The 20,647-nt window shown below is 36.8% G+C and overlaps 1 protein-coding gene across 1 annotated transcript; it reads left to right on the forward strand.

Annotated features, from left to right (window-relative positions):
* Positions 1–2,167: 2,167 nt before the first annotated feature.
* Positions 2,168–9,316, forward strand: LOC124270562. Its single transcript, XM_046705610.1, has 4 exons — positions 2,168–2,251; positions 4,491–4,666; positions 5,062–5,187; positions 5,962–9,316. Exons 2-4 carry the CDS (start codon positions 4,638–4,640, stop codon positions 6,914–6,916), a joined length of 1,110 nt encoding a protein of 369 aa, XP_046561566.1. The 5' UTR covers positions 2,168–2,251; positions 4,491–4,637; the 3' UTR covers positions 6,917–9,316.
* The last annotated feature ends 11,331 nt before the right edge of the window (positions 9,317–20,647 follow it).

Genomic DNA, 20,647 nt, shown 5'->3' on the forward strand with positions numbered 1-20,647 from the left:
CTCTGGCATTCAAGGAACTATAAAGTAGTGTGCAGATTATATCAAACACTTGTTGCTTCATGCGAACATTTCTATGAGGTACCGGTCTTCTCATTCAAATTTGATTGGAAAACGTCATTTTCACGTTGAGTGAGTGACTATGGTTTTACGCCGCTTTTAGCAATATTCCAGCAATATCACGACGGAGGACACCAGAAATGGGTTTCACACATTGTACCCATGTTGGGAATCGAACCAAGGTCTTCGGCGTGATGAGCGAACGCCTTAACCATTAGGCTACCCCACCGCCCCTTTTCACGTTGAAAGTCGTTGTTGATATACCGCATTTACTTATCGTATTTACTTTTAATTATTTCATCATCATCAAAATCTTTATTAGGTATGAAGACCACAGGCCCATATACATATTAATATACATATTCGAAACAGGTATGAAAACAGGAAACAATTTCTTAAAAGATTTAGCATTTACCTGTCTACCTGAGTAGATTTTCTTACACCCCCAGTGAAAAATATCAGTAACATATACCGGTATATGTACATGTATAGCTGTTCTGGATTTTGTTTAATAATTTTAATACCTATTTCTATTTTTCTAACTTTTCTCTTATTTTGTATGCATACTAGATAAAACGAGCTAGATTATTTATGTCTTCAGTTTTGTTTTGTTTAAGGATATTTCTAAACGATATCATATTTACTGGCAAATTCTTAGGCAAACATCTATCCCGAAGTTCTTTATAAGCTGGACATTTCAACAAAAAGTGATATTCATCTTCTAAATCTACTTTACATGAGGAACAATTTCTTTGAGATACATCAATATTCTGCCATCTACCTACGTTATTCTTTAAACGTAAGACACCAGCTCTGAATTTGACCAATACTTTACGGAACTTATATTCCAAATTTGAAGACAGATACCCCTCAGGCTCAAGAAGACTCTTATATTTTGCATATAACGTATAACGTGAACTATTTTCAAGAGTAGATGTCCAATTTTGGTAAAACATATTAATAAAGCCTTCTTTAAAAATGTGAATAAAAGCGCACGGATCACCGACAGCTTGTGAAAACCAGACAAATCCAAAGCCGTGTGAGCAAAGTATATGGCGGATCTCAGACGCCCATGTACCCAGCAGTATCTAGGTAGTATAACATATTATATGCCTTTTTCGGAATTCGTCCATCATGCATTAATAATTGTCATTAACTTAAGCCAATATTTCATCGTTCGAACGTAGGAATTAATATAAACTGGAAACCGTCCACATTCTCCATATACTATTGCGTTTGGTGTCTGTGGACCGACATTTGAAAATATTTTACATGCTTTTAAGTGAACTTTTTCAACGCTATCGTATCTTTTATTTACACGCCTTATCAAATTTTTGAATGGAAGCTAATTTACATGTGCACACGTACGTATAGCTTAAACTACGTACGTGAGTGAACATTGTTCATGTGAATGTTGTTTTAATGTTTCCATTGGTCGACCTGATTAAAAGATATTGCACATCATGCCTGGTACATGTTTGTTGAGGTTTTATTACTATTTAATCTACATATAGCCCATCTAGCCATCCTGGTTCATACATTATATAGAAGAGTGTTCCACTCCGCACTGACATCGTTAAGTATGTATATAAGTTCTCTTATACATGGCCACTACATGATATTTATGTCACAAGTTCCGGGTTCTGCCCGAAAGTAGGACATCTAATCGCACTGTCACTATATGTGCTTCCTGCTTGTTTTCCATGTGACGTGGACCACCTGCACGGTGTAGTGGTTTGAATGTCTGCAACGGAGGCATCAAATAGAGTCCTTAACTAAAATGGGTCATATGTTAAACCCGTTTTGGTGAGTTTAAATTTGATTGGTCCTTGTGTTGCTTCGATTCAATATTTCTCGATGTATAGCTGCTCAAAGCTTTTAAATACCAATGCTTCCTTGGTTTCACAAAAATGATAAAGACATGCGTTACTCCGGGCTTCCCTCCCATATCAGCCTCACATGCCATGAAAATAGTGAAGCACTGGTCAAAGCGGCGTAAACCTGAGCCCACTCACTCACTTGCAAGAGAGATCAAAGCAATGAGGAGAACACGATAAAGGTAGATAACTCTCATTTTGGCGTATAGGCTCAGATGGCGCTGCTTCAGAAACTTCCGCTCAAACGTCAAAGCGAAAAGCACGGCGAGAAGTAGAAGTTTGTTTGGTCAAGGTTGCAGATTTAACAGATCCCTTTGGTATGTATTTGATGCATTCAGTAGATTAGATTTAATTATGCATTGAAACAAAACACGTGACTTTTATAGAGTACTTCAGATTCTCACGATTGAACAAACAATAATTTAGCATTGTGAACATGTTCACTCTCATTGGTGGATCCAGAGGTGGGTTTCGAATAGCCCCCTTTGAAAATGACTTAAGACCCCATTGAAGATTTTCGTTTGCTTTGGCGGAGCCAATGGGGGGTTCAGGGGATTCGAACCCCCTGAACCCCCTTTCAAAATTCCTCAAAATTCCGATCCGCCCATGACTCTTATGTCAGAATGACATACTCTGACCATTGAATCATGGGTGGAATCGACAAGATTGCAAATCCGGAGCAGTTGTATATCTCTCTGGTTTCCGCTACAGTTGTCTCGCTTGCTTTGTCAAAGTAACTAATTAGTTATGCTGGGATGAACATTGTGTTGGTGAGGTATATACCCGGGAATACGTCTTTGGTTACCCCAAACCACAGCTCCATAAATCAGTAATATTGATTATACTCTGACCTCATTGTATCGCGGCATTCATCGATTCGCGGCACATGAAAACATCAGAGAAGCAGAAAAACCACACCCTGCATCGACCGTTACGTTAAAAAAAAATCATCGCTCTTGAAAGAGTCATTTATTTGGGTTTCATTGGAATCTCATGTATTCATCTTTGCGGTAACTTTTGGAACAGTTTGAAACTAGTATGACCCCTACCGCCAGTGCATCTTGCATGAATTAAAATTTAATTTGCCAAGAGTCATCCTACGACAACTATCAGGTCATTTACATATTTTCCATCCTGAAACTATAACAGGAAGTGACATATTGTGCAAATTCATCCTGCACACGGCAGCAAATTGTTTGGCACGTTTTAAGGCAGCAAAAACTGATTTTGTTACGTTATTGCTACCTTGTATCCAAATGAAAGAAGTAAACTTTCAGATTTGGTTAAAAACATGATTATATTACTAATCTTAATGAAATACTTAAATAATTTGTAATATTAAAACTATTTTGATTCATTACTTGTCTTAAGTAAATGTTTGTCAGTGTCATTTGCTTGTACCGCATGCCATATTAAGAAAATAGCAATACTGCGATACAATGGAGTGCTCTCCCTTGGTTAAGATTAATGGGCTTCGTTCGTCTTATGAATCTCGCTGAAAAACTATCAAAGTTAAAATAATATCTTTTTTTTTCACAAATAAGCTGATTAAATGTCATGTTAATCAGATTTCATAGTAAAATAGGCCTTATTAGTTCACAATTTATTTCCGATCACGGATATATTAAGTACCACAATACAACGAGGTCGCAAGCTAACTCTTGGATCAGCTGCCATGGATGTGCCCTACTCTTAAAGTTTGTGTAGATTTCAATTTCTATTATACGCTGGCATGAGGGCATCAATCAAACAAGTTCAAGCAGATCCTTCCCACTGACTATCTTTAACAGTTCTCACAGTTGTGTAATTATTGAATTACTTTATCAAATCATTGAACTATTTCATCAAATAAGATTAATACTCTTTCATAAATTTGTCGTCTGCCAGCTGACATAATCCAGTATTCCCTTATGCTTATCTAAAATGCAATGTACTTTCGATTTTGTGATGAATTATGCTTTAGAATTATACTATCGCTAGAAATGACCGATAGATAGTAAACAAAGAAGTACATTTGGATGGTTACACACTAATTTGAATTAGTTATGTAACTCCAACTGCTCGCCTTCTCTATTTGGGAGGGGGCGGTAGGGTAGCCTAGTGGTTAAAGCGTTCGCTCATCACTCTGAAGACACAGTTCGATTCCCCACATGGGTACAATGTGTGAAGCCCATTTCTCTGTGTCCCCGCCATGCTATTGCTAAAAGCAGCATAAAACTAAACTCACTCACTCTATTTTGCATGATGTCATGAGTTAAAATATTTTCTGGCAACAGTAAGTTTTGTTCAGTTTTGGATTTATAATTCTCTCAAATGAAAAGAAAACACAAACAAAAGTGAAATGAGATTGATCATGTGTGTGCTATAAGTGTGTCTTGTCTTTGATGATAACTGGTCACTAGCCAGAATGCTTGACTAAATGTTGGAACAATTCCTGAGGATTGTAGCATGAAACTTGCAATCGATAAACTACTTTGTACTTATTGTCTCATTAATTTTTATATAAATGTTTACTTTGAAGATTCAGTGAGCTGATCCATGTTTGTTTTGTTTCAGTTCGTGCAGCTGTAAATGTAAAGTATGTTGCTGCTGTGTTAGTCCCCAGCATAATCATGGGTAATCGTAAGAGCAGCCACAAGGCAGGGGGCTACAGTGTCACATTACCACGCTTTACTCGAGCTTGGGATTTGCTGTATTCTGGAGATGTTCAGTTATGGTCGCCAGTTGCAGGTGAATTTTTGCATTTAATTCCAGGTCTTGAAATTTGTAAGAATAAAAGTTCCTGTGTTTGAGGATAAGATTCCAACCAGTCAGAGGGGCATCATTAAAATGTTGATTTCATTTCCTACTGCAAAACCATTTTTTACATCTAATACAATAAAGTTGTTTGCTTAAAAGGCAATGTTATTAATAACAGCAATAATGACTACAGTACAGGGTAGTATTAACAATAATTAATGTTTCATAATTTCAGAAACATACTACAATGTGAAGAAAGGTATTTATATAGGCAAATAGGTATTGCCTGCTTGAAACATGTATCTTTAGCCATGTGAGATGTGATTTTGAAATCAGATTTATAATTCTAAATTTGATTTGATTTATGTATGATTTTATGTTTTAGGTAAGCTATGGATTTGACAGTTATGGTTATGGCTGTCGTGAAAGAAAGTGACTGTGACAGGGAATCTGTTTGTCTCCAGTATATTCGAGCCGTCTACAACAAGAACAGGAAATATGTGGATATTGAAAGGTGTGCACTGAATGTTCATGATTATACCAGTGCAGTGATCTTTTTGCCTAATATGATTAAAACAGTCTCTCCTCTTTTTGTATTCCAAGGATTTTGTTAACTCATATAACAAAAAATGGACCTCTTACAATCTTTGTCATTTGAACTGACCTGTAATATCGGAATATGCTTTATTTGGCATTTCTTCTGCTTTCATGGGAGGGTGCTCAGAAGTCAGGTGATTGAAGTTCAGTTTTTGAAGATAGCAAACAATATTATTCTTTTGAACAGTTTTCACCCCTGAATTCTAAATCTACTGTCATTGCATGGTTGTTTGCTTATTTGTTTTTCAGTTTTAGGGGCCACATTAATTTCATGACACATTTTATGCTAGGGGTTGACATGTGCAGAAATGTCTTGAGGTATTAATTGAACATTAGATAATATTCAAATACATGTAGTTAACAGATCCAAAAAATTATTTTTGCAGTTCTTTGGGGAAGGACTGTGAATGTTGTTGGACCCATTTGTGTAGGGGGCCAAAATTCACAACATACTGTTTAAGGGACAGGACTCACTCACTCGGAGTTGCTTAGATAAGCTTAATTGACCCAACATACCTCATGATACATATTCTACACCATATATGGCACTAACTCACTCTTAGTTGCTTAGATAAGCTTAATTGACCCAACATACCTCATGATACGTATTTTACACCATAAATGGCTCTCACTCACTTACTAATAATACATATTCAAAACGATATATGACAACCTACTGTTGATATTTCAGGTTCAAGCAGCCTGTAATACAGATTCCTGTAGACCGCTGCTTTGAGTTCCAGCGACTGATCTCGGCCGGGCATGAACTCAATCAGGTGGCTGCTGCATATCAGGACCACTTGGTGCTGTTAGTGCTCCACCATGTCAAGGATCTTGTCGTCATTTCTGCATTCCCATTGGTCAATCTTCATACCAAAAGTGTCCTAGGTATTCTTGCATCACCTCGCAAGAACATGACAATTATCCATTGTGATTTCACCCCTGACCTAAAACAGACTGCCATTTTGTTTTATTCATGCTCTGGAGAGATGAGATTCTGTTATGATCTGTACATATATTCAAATGAAACAACAGAAATTATAAAATATGTCACCTTGAACCACGAAGTGCAGCCGTACGTGGCCTTCGATCCGAGATACGGCTGGTCACGTATTGCGGTGGCTAATTATGAGTGTAAGGAAGAAGGTATTAATCATGAACTTGTTGTATTTTCCTTAGACGAATGTAAGGCTCTCCAAAGAAGTAAACTCTCCCTGCCGACTTTGTTTGGCAGCAGTCGATACAATCTCCTCTACAGCAAGGATGGCACATTACTCATTCTTCAAAAACTCACTGAGGACCGGTTTGGTGTGACGTCGTATTCCGACATCTACATCTTCAATTCAGATCACATGCGCCTATTCAAATACATCACATCCTCTCTCCCTGGGCTGTTTAACATTTGTCGTGTCAATTACGAGCCAGTCTTCTCGAAGTGCGGCAGTTACATGAGAATCCTGGACCACAAGCACAACACGGAAGACCAGGGTGTGACCGTACAGATCTACCAGCTACCACGGATCATCAGCCTGCAGAGTCAGTGTCGGATTGTCATCCTCAACAGTCTACAGCGGGAAGAGGATGTTGGGGCTCTCCCTCTACCCAACAGGATCATGGGCTTTCTGATGTTTAAACCACAGTTTTAGTGTGTGTGAGGATGAAGCTGGGTTACAACTTTATAATCCGGAATTTTCTCTGTTCGGTTTTCCAAAACTGTTGAGCATCACTCAATTCTCTCATACAAAAATAAGTTTTGGCTATAATTAATGTGTCATGGCAGGACAGGTTAACTACAGTAATGTGAAAGAATCTAATTTGTTTGTCATTAATGTTTTCGTTTAATATGTCAGGATAAATACATGGAACAGTTCACCACCACAACTTCATTCGGAAGTGACATCACCATTTCAATTAAACAGACTTAGTAAAGGAAAAAAGGAAGAAAAACAATGAGAATTCCTCTATCACAGAAGTAATTGAATTGGAATGCTGTACATGTAGTACGGCCATTGGAATCCAGTTCAAGACAAAGCGATGATAGTAAATGAGTCCAGAGTGTTATCATGACAGAAGACAAAATGTAATCATAGAGAATGCTTTGTTGGCTACACCAGGTGTATCAGATCCACATTATATTCCTTGTGTCTGAAACATTGAAGTTTATTCACCTCATTGCACTGAACACATGAGCAAACATTAAGTTTAAGTACACTTATAGATAGAGGTGTGACGATACGGAAATGTCACGATACAATATGTATCGCGTTATCTTGGAAAGATACGATTCGATGCATATCACGATATGCTATCTTTAGATATTTTCTATAAAAAGTATATTTTGATAGCCAGTAACAGTGTAAATTTTTACATAACCATCAATTTCTAGTGAACATAAACAATTTTAAGGTCAACGATACATATCACGATACGAACAGAAGTATCAATATATTTATCATCAGATAATGTATCACAATTATCGATACTACGATATATTGTTGCAGCTCTACTTGTTAAGGCCAGATTAAGTTCAGATATACATGTTTAGGGTAGATTAAGCTCACTTATAAATGTTATGGCTAGATAATGTTCACTGTTAGATGTTAAGCTAGATAAAGTTCACTTATAAATGTTATGGCTAGTATACCAGTACATAAAGTTCACTTTAAAACATGGACATTAAACCGGATTACGTTCACTTATAAATGTTCTGTTTAGATTAACTTCACTTGTAAATGTTGAGATCAGGTTAAGTTAACTTATAGACGTTAAAGCCAGATATTTTCGCATGTTTTAGAATAGGGTCATCCTTTCAGTAAGGAATAATTTATGCAATATCCAAAATGTCAAATGTGTAACTTGTATTCCATTCGAAATAACTAAGTTTACTTGACAGTCTCCAAACTTATATTCATGTGTAAGGATTTACTGCCATGAAAGAACGAAAGAAAATAATAAATAATATACATAACCTGGGACAGTTATAATTCCTCTAGTCAGCATGGTCAGTGCGTGATATTGTTGATTAATTCCTAAATGTGCAAAAATAACTTTTATTAATCCAGTACTGCCAGTAGTTTTATAGCTATAACTAGTCAAACATGTTGTTAAAGAGATCAATGGTAGTTTCATTCACAAGTTTGTTCCCCCCTAAGAGACACAAGTAGTTAAGTCTACATCCACAAGCTCAAAGATTTTATAGTACAGCAATATTTAACCACATGATGTTGTGGAAGTATTATTTGGCAATATCATCAGCTGTCGTTGTCATTGTCATAATCTTCATGTTAACAATCTCCAATTATCCAATCATTTTGGCCAAACATTTGGGGGGGTTTACAGATTTTTGGCTAAACATTCATTTCAGTTGTTAAAACCTCGATTTCAAGTTTGAATGAATTTTGGTTTACTGTTGTGACTTGAAGTTTGTGTTTTGAAGGTTTTGAAATGAATTTTCAGTAGGTTTCAATTGAAGTATTTTGAATAATTCATCCGTTTTAACGATGAAAGTAAATGAGTATTCCATCCAAAGATATAACACAGAATAATCAAGAATGTATTAGAACATGTGCATCCCACTGAATATTAACTGTTCCTGTTGATTGTACTACAATAGCAACAATATGAAATGCTTATATAATGAGTTTTGTCGGGTCAATTTAAGTGTTGATGATAACGATTTTATGACATGAGTTTTTAGTTATTATCATAAAGGGGTTGTACAAGGGACTTGTGTCTCACTTATAACGTAAGGATAAAGAGGAAGAGACTTTAATGCTTAGTTTTATTGCATCGACTGCAATGCTGAAGTTAGATAACTCTGAATTTATGAAAATAATAACCATGATATAATCTTAGTTTTAAACCAATTAAGCAGTTCTTAAACAGGAATCCTAGATTCTGTTCTTGCTAGTTATACAGGGATGGCAATTTTATGCTGATCCACAGGTTTCTGCCAATTTTATTTCAGATTGATCATTCTGAACCCCTATTTGATGACACAATATTAAGTTTTCACCTGAAAATAGATTTTCCTGCTGCCATCCCTGGTTATAGCACAACATTACTTTGTACAGACTATGCAACACATAAAAGATCTGATGAGCATGTATCATGCATTCCTGTCACCCTTTTCCGATTGTTAAAATCAACAATGGCATTAGATAAATGCATTAGGATGACTCTCCCTGATATAACCAAATCCACTTTCAAGAGAGAATTTTTGTCCTTATGCATGTTTTAGTCACCATAGTTGCCTTTCCCTTATGCATTGTTTGTCTTTTAAATAGTTTATCACAGGTAAATGACTCAGAAGTTTGTATTGACATATGCAATTGCATGGGGGTATTTTTTGCTGCTTGTTTGAGCTTTACCCCCCTGATTTTCAAATACTGGTATAAGTGTTGTCCATGGTGATTTATTGGCAGCATCAAACAAACAAGGTAAATACTTGTCCGTTATGTCTGGCACCAAAAATTGGATCCCACTTTGAAAATGTTAAATTAAGTCTTTTTCAAAATTAATAATGATTAATTAAAATCATTATATAAAATATTCTTGAGCAGTCAGTCGTCATTAAAGTTTCATCAATCTGATTAAGACTGATGAGAATGATATCCTTGTTATGTCCTAGTATTAATATAACCAGCATTGTAACATAAGCCAGATTTCCCCAAGTGAAGTAATTTGAAAAGAATTACAGTTTGATAGCTTTTCATCAATGTATACCATGATGTCCTTTCAAAGGTGTGATGTAAGAGGTTCAAAATGTTTGCCCTTAAACATCTTCAACACAGTCCTTGTAACTTGTATAAGACTTGTGTCGTCCAAAATGGTTCATGGAATGGAAGTTATCTAGTCTTGGACAGGTGGTTTCAGTTCATTTAGAAGCCTGATGTTAAAAGAGGAGGTTCATACACATTACCACGTAGGTATGAAGGGAATGCATTGTTTCTTACTTGCATTTGTTACAACGGTATCATGCCGGAAAGGCTAAAATTTATTTTTCAGATGTCCTGGGAAGGATAAAATGTATATTTCGGATTTCCGGGAGCTAATTCCTAGGGAGTAGGGGAGTACCGCCAAAGCTAAACTTACGGTGCTGGGGAGCATAATCCATGTTGGGAGTAGATAGATTTCTTTTCAAAACATTGTTATAGTAGAGTGTTTAAGATGAAAGTAATTACAGGGGAATCACCATAAACAGCTGCTTTTCAAAACTCTTTACCTCAGTATTAACATTAATATTTTAAAATGTATTAAGAAGAATAGACGTGAAAATGTGTAAATGACTTTATTTATATTTTTATATGTGCATTTTAAGTACCGAGAAGGCTACACTCATTGAACTGAGAAATGTCACAATTTTAGCCTTCCCGGCCATGAACCGTTACAACATAGAGTCTGTATTAGTTGTTGAAAGACTCTAAGCTTACAGTATTTTCAAATGTATTTCAAAGTCTTGGGAAGGCCAGTGGTTAAATTGTTTGCTTGTCACACTGATGGGCTGGGTTCGATTCCACACATGGGTACAGTATTTGAAGCCCATTGTCTGTGACCCCAGCTGTGATTTTGTGAGGATATAATACAAGTGGCATTAAATTATACTCTCTCTTTCACTCAGTTATATTTGTGTAGATGATTTTGAAATGTTATACATCTGTTTGCCCTATTTTGCATCTATGGCAGTTTTGGTAGTGATAGTGATTGTTGTGTTTTGAATATTGTTTTTCTATGTTTTCATAAGGCCTTTGTATTTCTTGGTTTACAGAGTATTGTGTCACTGGGAATCAAGACAAATGTACTGATTGATCAGAAATATATATTTAAGTGTTTGTGGTAGGTATTGAGTGAAATGAACTGTCACAGTAACATGCTCTTATGAAGCGTATGTCAAAAGAGTGACCTTTCTTCTCATACAGAAAAATGTAAATTGTTTTGAATGGTTATTTCTCGAGGTTGACAGTTGACAAAGTATACAGATTTTATGCCGATGTTTTGGTATAGATCTATCTATATGTGCTTGTCAAAGAAGGTCAAGAAAGGTTTGTTATCAGAGGCTGGCCAGTTGTGTAAAATTTTCAGCCGAATGATAAATAAGCCTTCCTTATTTTCATGAATGATGTTAGAGCTAAACTATTGTTTCCCTTGCTGGTTATTTTTCAGTGCCATATTTATAATGCATTTGCAGACCTTGTTATGTTTAATATCATAATCATTTATGATTTTAAAATGTTTATTGAGCCAACATCAAATTTTCATTCGTCATGAAACACTTTAAAAGGCATTATCAAGGGGTAGGGTCATGTAAGAATGTAGTTTGGTCATTGACCAAAATAGTTTTAAAAAGACCCGTGAAGATCCGGGGTAGAATAGGTCTTTAGCAACCCATGCTTGCCACAAAAGGTGACTATGCTTGTCATAGTCGCTACATCGGTTCCCAATTGCGCAGGTCGATGCTCATGCTGTTGATCACTGGATTGTCTGGTCCAGACTCGATTATTTACAGACCACCGCCATATAGCTGGAATATTGCTGAGTGTGGTGTAAAACTCAACTCACTCACTCACTCAGTTTTAAAAAAAACCCTGTTGTGATGGTGAATGAAAGACAGGTCATTTTAAAAAAAAAATTGGGGAGAGTAATAAATAACAATTTAGAGATGGTCATTTGATAAATGATTTTGGGAAGGTGTTTGAAAAAAATTTCTAGGGAAAATTAGTGAAATAATGATATAAGGAGGTATACAGATATCAATTTGGGGAGAAACACTGACAAACTTACTGAGAGAGAGTCCTAAATATAAAAATGATAAAAAAAAATGTTTTTACAAAATTGTGAAGGCAATAGAAGTACTTATATTCGGGTGGTGTTACATTTTGCATATTCAAAAATCATGTAAAATGTTGATATAAAAGTTGTTCACAAAAATCTGCTTTTGGGGAGGGACATGAAAACAACTGGAGGTTTTAGAAAATAACAAACATTTGAATGATATATTTTCAGTAGGCATTGAGCAATATCTGGTTTGACTCATAACAAATGAGATGTTCCTAGTGAACTGAATTTCTGGTGTCCCCTGTTGTGATATTGCTGGAGCAGGGCTCGAAAAAAATTAAAATCTGCACACGCCCTGTAGGGGGAGTAATATGAACTTTCCACTTGTCATAAAATTGTACTTGCCCTATAGATCATGCATCACAATGAATATAAATTTAAATTATTTTATTACAAAATGTTTGCTGGGGAGCTTGGAATAAAACTACAATAAACATGACTGACAAAATCTTTGACAAAATTGAATTCATTCTCCATTTAAGATAGCTGAACTTCAAGGAAATAGAAAAATGTTACTTTTGGATCAGAAAACGTACTCGTCCTCTAGGACGGGCAAGTTATCTTTTTCACTTGCCCAAAACCAATCTTACTCGACTATACGAGCGGACGAGTGTCATTTTCAAGCCCTGTGGAGTATTGCTAAAAGTAGCGTAATACCATATGCACTCACTAGTGACCTGAAGCTGATGCATGCAAGGGACTGTGTGGTGATATATTCATGATAACTGTTAGTATGCTTGTTGTATCAATTATTTTCTAGTCATTAGCAGCCATGTTGATTATGTGATGAAATGCTGATTGTGTTGTGCTCAAAATGTGTTTTGATATAGGTTGAGTGATACGTTCTCTTGTGACATAAATGGCTTGAGAATTACGTAATTGAAATATTAGTTTATTGATGTCCCATAACTTTGTGCCAAAGATATGTTGTATTTTGTTATTCACTGTTTGATATGTTCATTATGAGAAGACTTACCATTCTGCGTTATGATAACTTTATTTGACTCTCATTCTTAATTGTTATTGATTGGTCATTGAATAATTTCCTCATGGCATACAACTGGTTTTTAAAACAAAAATTAAGTATAAAAAAATTAAATTGAAAAATGTGTCAGTGGAATAATATATTTAAATATAAAAATGTTTTAAGTTGAAGTCTGCTTCCCATTTCATATTGACCTGCTCTTATTTCCTTATATACATGTACTTACTGGCAATAGTGCATGACTGAAAGGAAGTAAAAGGAACTTTACACCATTCTTCAGGGGTGAAAAGACTTAGAAAAAGTCTGTTATCAGTATATCTGAGAATGAATTTTATAGTTATCCTACTGTGTTTAATACCTTTGCCAGGATACAAAAATAAGAAAACACATTATTTTATGGATAACAAATTCTGTTTCATTGCATTTATTGATGTTTCATTGTAGATTCCTACACCGTTACAGACTAGAGAGTCTGCAACCAAGTATTGACAGCTATATGCATGATATGCTGTGATAAGCAGGAGATTAACCTTAACAGCAATAGGCAATGATGACAAGGAGCACACTTGGATGAAGCCAGATATACAGTATATCAGTGCTCTCAGACCCCATCAAATGTCCACCAATAAGTTGTGTTTTCGTGTTGACTCACCAGCCTGTAGAATGCCAATCAAACTCTAAGAATTAAAGAAGACAATTATTTTGTTGCATATATGTAAGCTTTCCACTCTATCAATGAATTATTTTAAAACAATCACTATTGTGACTTCAATGGTCAACACGCGTTCAGTGTCCGATCAAAATGTTTTTTCTGAGGAGGATTTTCTATTGCAATAATGGATTTTATTACTCTTTGAAGAGCAGCAGTATATATATCCTTCATGGATAATTCACCATTGTACAAGAAATGCATTTCTATGATTATGAGATTATGAAGTTTATCTGTTTATTTATTCATGAAAATAAATCTCACTATGTAAAGGCAGAACCTTTTACAATTTTATGTGGCATTTAATGCCCTTGAGGAGTTCATGTATTTATGAAATATAGAATATTTCAATAAAACATTTCTTGCTAATATCTGTATTTGTGTTTTTACTTTATATTTAAAAAGCAACAGAAAGGACAAAAAAACTGGGATATTTTGCCCATCAACAATATACATGTATGATGTAACAGAAAATATGATGGCATTATGTATATCACTGAAAACGTTTTTTTTTGGAAAATCAATTCTAATTCATATAACGTTATAATAAACGTTGTCATAAAAACACGGACATTAAATTTTAGTCACTGCTAATATTGTTCCAGAAATGAAGTTGGTATTTCCTTTCGGCGAAACGTCAACAGATTAGAGTTACCTCCCTTTGCATTGCATGCGAAACACGCTTGACTTGACTCTTCGTGTAGCAGGTAAAAAATACTCGTTGCACAGTTTTGCAGTGTTTACCAAACGCATACTCAAAGCTTGTTATACCACAGCCATACATACGATACATGTATCGTACTTACATGGGACAACTCTGTGAAGATTTTAGAGTGGTAAACAACACATTCAGACACTGTAAGTACTTCATCTATGTAGACATTTTGGTAGGCGGTCTGTGTCAACAAAGGCTCAGTCGTCCTATTGTTATGCAAATATGCCGACTACCTGTGCCGTTGTTAAGTGTCACAACCGGTCGGGTCGCGATAAGGTTAGCTTTTATCGTATCCCAGTTGTCATCAAAGGTCAAGGCGAAGCAACTGAGAGGAAAAGCGAGCGTTGTAGACTACTCTGGCTTGCTGCAATCAACCGGGCGGATGTCGATGAAAAAACATGCAACCAGCTTCGTGTGTGCTCTGATCATTTCATATCAGGTACTTGTTATACACATTTTTATATATTCTACAGACTTTTTACATATACAGAGTCGTTCAAAAAGTATTCGGACACTTGACGTAATTTCCATAGACTTACATGTTAATTTAGTGCAGCCTAAATGTTTTTCATGAATTTCATTTTCGTAAGATCCAAGTCAAGTTTTGCACATTTGTGAGGAATCATCTTACCTACAATGACATAATTTCTGTTTAATTTTCCGTTGCTTATTTATCAAATGGCAACAATTTAATCAACATATGTACAGTAGATATATAATAATACCGCAATGAAATGTATATCAACCGTGTCTGTCCTACAAAGAAAGTTTGACATGGTTTTCACTCTGTAAAGTCTGATGTTTTGGTGTTTTGATTTTATGTATACATCGTAGTTACTTGTGAAATTGTCATAAGTTAACAAAGTTTATGTGTTATGTTGTTTGTTTTCAAATTAGGTCTTTAATCTAACATCTATATCAAAACAATTTGAGTCTCATGCAGAGGTAGATAGTCAAGCTGATTTTGTAACATTATTTTCGATTTTGAAACTTTATCACTGCAACAAAATAATATGAGGTAAATGTTAGTGTTTAACATTTACTTATGATATTTCAGGTGCAAGAAACAAATATGATGAAACAAACCCAGACTGGGTTCCCAACAAGAATCTGGGATATGATGCAAAATCTCCAACGGTAAGTGGCGATCCGCCACGAGAGGTTACAAAACCGAAAACAGACAATTAAGATGAATGAAGCTGCAATATCTCTTTTGGAACTAAGCGCCTCGGTTTCTGAACCTCCATGTGCAGAGGAAGTTGATGGTGTTGACAGTACAGAAGCAACCGATACTGAGTTAACAGATGCAGAGAAGCTTGAATTTGCAAATGAAAGAATTTCCGAGTTGGAATTTGAGAATGCAAGACTGAAAGAGCAGAATGAGTGTTTGCAGAATATTGTACACAAAATGAAAGCCAATTTACCTGAGGATTTTGAAGATGACAATGATAAAGCAGTGTTCACGAATGGTGTTTCAAAGTAACAGGACATTGGGTCCTGTAAGTTTCAGATGTCTGTCTGACCCATTGAAAATTCACAGGAGAATAGCTGGAATAAAACTAAACACACATTTCAGATTTAAGATTTGTTGTAATTGGCATTAAATTATTAACAAGTATAAGATTTACCAACAGCAAACAAGTGTCACATGTCACATATAGCAACTTCGGTCAAAGTCATTGTGAAATATACAGTCAGACACTGGAACCGGCAGGTTGTAGACTTCTATCAGCCCTTTTTCGAATCTGCCAGATTTGTCAGAGGGTCAGACGCTATTCGTGAACACTGATGAAGTGAAATATTACACAGGTTTACCAAGTTTCACAATTCTGATGGCACTGTTCAACCTTCTAGCACCCGATATGCATGAAAATGGAAATAGGTCACTGAACAAATTCCAGAAAATAATTCTGACACTCATGAGACTGCGATTTAATTTACCAATTACAGATCTCAGCTATCGATTTGGTGTTTCACGAACCACAGTGTCAAAGGTTTTCTTAGATACATTGCACTTGATGCATGATATCATGGGGCCTCTAGTGTTGGCCAGACAGGGATGAACTTTACTGAGACAATGCCAATGGTTTTTGAAAACACTTTGGAAAGCAAGTTACCTGCATTATTGATTGCTTTGAAATTTTTATTGATCGCCCCTCAAATCTGACAGCAAGAGCACAAACTTGGTCCAGCTACAAGCACCACAATACTGCCAAATACTTAATTGGAATTACCCCACAAGGGTCTGTGAGTTATATTTCCAAAGGATGGGGTGGAAGAACCAGTGACAAGTTTTTGACTGCCCACTCAAACTTTCTTGACAATCTCAGCCATGGTGATGTTATTCTAGCTGACAGAGGGTTTGACATTAAAGAATTAGTTGCACTTGTTGGCTTGAAGTGAAATATCCTGCATTCATGAGGGGAAAAAGCAAATGTGTGGACCAGAGGTAGAAGGAACAAGGAAAATTGCCAATGTTCGTGCATACATGTTGAAAGGGTTATTGGAACAGTCAGGCAGAAGCTCATGATCCTTGGTGCCACCATTCCAGTTGACTATCTCATTTCTAAACCTGAAGAAGAGTATGTAATACTGAACAAGATAGTCACAGTTTGTTGTTCACTAACTAATTTGTGCCCCTCTGTTGTACCATTCGACTAACCATCAAAGGTTTGCTTGCAGAAGCTCGCTTCAGTAACATTGTCACAGGGCTTGATTAATATTTAGTAAAGGAAAAAGTAAAAAAAAAAACCCCAAAAAACATGTCTGCAGTTTACCCCAATTAGAAAAGAAAAGAAATTCTTATTTCATGATTGGATAACCTAAGCTGCACTGATGAGCCCTGGAGGGCTTAAACATGTTTGAGTGACAACTTCTGTTAACAGTGAAAACAAACCAAGAATGAATGAAAGTGGTTTTACAGAGATCCATGTCTACCATTGTAATGTTTGATGTTTATGCAAATGCATGTTATCATGATAATATAAGAATAAAAGAATATATTAATGTGCTTTGTACTGTCAGATCTTAATCTGGGCTCGATTTAGTGCTTTGTTCCTTGCACTGGTGCAACCTAATATTACTAAGTGCAACATAAGTTATGAGTCTGACTTGCACATGGTGCAAGTACATTTTTGAGAGGTCAATCAACAATAATTCTAACATTATAGGCATTGGTATGTCAGCTCATTATTCTTCTATACTTTGAATAGCTATGGCACTGAAGCATTGCTATTCATAGACACGTCTCGGGTATGACAGCTCTGTGTGGCTATAGTTTCGTAGGTACAGTGAAGCCCCGTTAGTCCGGACTCCGATAATCCGGATGTCTCGCCTCCCGGGCGATTTCAGCTTGTTACCAATCTATGCCTATATAATTTGCCTCGATAATCCGGAAATTCGGTTTCCGGAACCGGACGGTAAGTAGCTGTCACCAATCAGTAAAATAAACAGTAAATTGCTTCACGAACCGTAACAACACCTCCCGGCGATGTTTACTTAATTAACTGGCCAACTGGGTAGTTGTTTTAATTAGACATTAAAAGCTCCCGACTGAAGATACTGTACATTTACACTTTGATTGACACCACAATACAAAGGCGTGGATGACAAGTGAGCTGTTTTGTGATTGGTTAATGTACTTTGACAGACAGATGTGGACTTAAAGTGATTTTGCTTTACGACAATGCTGCAAGTCACAAGTATGCTTCGCTAAGTTTGCGAAATGTGACTAAATACCACGTCTCATATTCAACCGATGGATGTAGGAATAATTCGGACATTCAAGGCATACTACAATAGATCGCTTGTTAGACATTACCTCCTGTGCTGAGGAAGGACGTGATCAGACACGTCGGATCAACATGCGGATGTCACTCGGTAAAATTATTGATGTGATGAATTAAGCTTTACATTAAATGCTTATTTGTTTTATCTAGATTCGTGTCGTTTTTGTAATAGTTAGGGAAGCAACTTGGGTCTTGATTCAGTAGTCCGGACTATTCGCAATCCGGACGAATTTACTGAGAAACGCAACCGTCCGGATTAACGAGGCTTCACTGTACTACATCACGGATATATGTTATGTGCACCGAAACCTCTGACGTTGCAACTGGAATTTGGCTGGTGCAACTGGGTCTTTATCTTAGGTTGCACCTGGTGCAAGTAGGTTAACATTTCTTAAATCAAGCCCTGTTAATCATCCCCTATGCAATAAACATGTTTCGCCTCCCCAAGGCTCATCAGTTCAGCTTGGATTTCTCATCAATAAAGACTGAGAAGACTGCAGACATGTTTTGGTTGTTTTTTTTCCTTGTGTGTGGCAATAACAACTATAAATTTTCTTGAGTATTCACTTCTTTTTTTCATTTGCGAATCAGTGTCACTGCTACAGTAATGTTTTTTGCAAATATAATTCAGTGTCACTACCAAAACATTTTCTTTTCACTGTGAAATCATTGTACAGACACATCATTGATGCTTGCTTGACAATAACTAACGCTTCCCTTGAACACTGGTCAGAAACTGTCTTTCTTAGCAATCAGGACAGAACCAATCACCCTTGGTTCAGTCTTCAACTTCATACATTTGAGGGGTGGTGGGGTAGCCTAGTGGTTTAAGCGTTGGCTCGTCACGCCGAAGACCCGGGTTCGATTCCCCACATGGGCACAATGTGTTAAGCCCATTTCTGGTGTCCCCCGCCGTGATATTGCTGGAATATTGCTAAAAGCGGCGTAAAACTAAACTCAGTCAGTCAGTCAGTCAGTCATACATTTGAAGTGAAACCACTCAAAGGGTTTATTTGGACAATCATCTGAGTCACAGACAATCATCCGCCCCTGTTTTGCACCAGCACAGATACAATACAGTCTAAGGTTTTCATCTGATGTATCCAGTTCAATGTCTTGGGTGGTTTGAGATGAAGGGAGAATTTTTTTCTTTGAGACTGTCTTCTTTGGGCGTGTTGCGTCTTTCTTGGATGTAGACTTTACTGTCGTTCCGGAAGTGCTTGTGGTTGGATTGTTTGACCTTGTGTTCAGTGAAATTTCTTGCAGGGTTTTCTTCTCTGGGGATTCCTTTCCTGATTCCACGTCTGTTCGAGGTGTGCTTGGAGTAGACTTGTTGGCTTCAGCATTTACTGAACCTTCTTGAGAGGAAATTCTTGCACTGTAGTATTTTCCAACAAGTTCTGGTAAGACAACTGTGGAAAACAACCTTGATGACTTCTCAACAATATTCTGCCACAGTTCAGGATTGGGTTCGATCCTCTGAACAAAGATGTCCTCAGTTGTCCACATCACAAAGTCACAATAGTCCACATCACATACATAAATTTGCGTCTGAACTTGGAAATAGTATGGGTGATTCTTCTTTAGTTGTAGGCCAGTGGCAGTCTCTTCAAGACATGAACCTTTCCCTCCTCTCACTTTGTCATCTTTCATGCAGAAAGAACACTTGACTTCCAGACATCCTGTCCCGCAGCAATCACAGTCAACCAGCCCATCTGGTGACGCCCCCAGGTACGGAAACTTAGGGTTGATATGAAGACCACTTGTGTCACATTTAAAATTCTGATGATCAACAGCGACAACCTTGTTGTATTTTTGACGAGCTGTCTCCTCATGAGCACATCCCCAAAGTGTAGCAGCATTGGTGAACTTAGTTTCTGTTGGATAACAAATACTTCTCAGAAGACTGGATGAAGGGTCCTCACAGGGAGTCGAACACGCTGCTTTCATCCTTGAAGCTGTTATGCGACCCGCACGAAAGCGATACCACAAAGTTGAATCCGCCTGATCCTTGGTTGCAGATTCAACATTTGCTGCTTCTTCCTCTGATACAGTTACGTTCGACAAAATGTTTCTGCAGTGGTGTAGGAGGTCTTCTTTTGACATAGTAACACAGCTTGCATCAAAAAGCTGTGTTAAAAAAAACACAAGGGGGTACTGAGTCTGTAGGCTTCTTGGTGTGTACGGCTTACTGTATGTCCTGTTAACAGAGAGACAGACTGGCTCCTCATCCTTGATTGCTTCAAAAAATGTGTTGGGTCTTGATGTGGAGACTTTACTGTGCATCTTTTTGACAGGTGTCCTACCTGGAATCTCTGTATCAACACCTTGTGCTTGACAAATCTT

The sequence above is a fragment of the Haliotis rubra genome, unplaced genomic scaffold, assembly GCF_003918875.1.
Source record: "Haliotis rubra isolate DU_JTF1 unplaced genomic scaffold, ASM391887v1 Scf1, whole genome shotgun sequence".
Classification (NCBI taxonomy): domain Eukaryota; kingdom Metazoa; phylum Mollusca; class Gastropoda; order Lepetellida; family Haliotidae; genus Haliotis; species Haliotis rubra.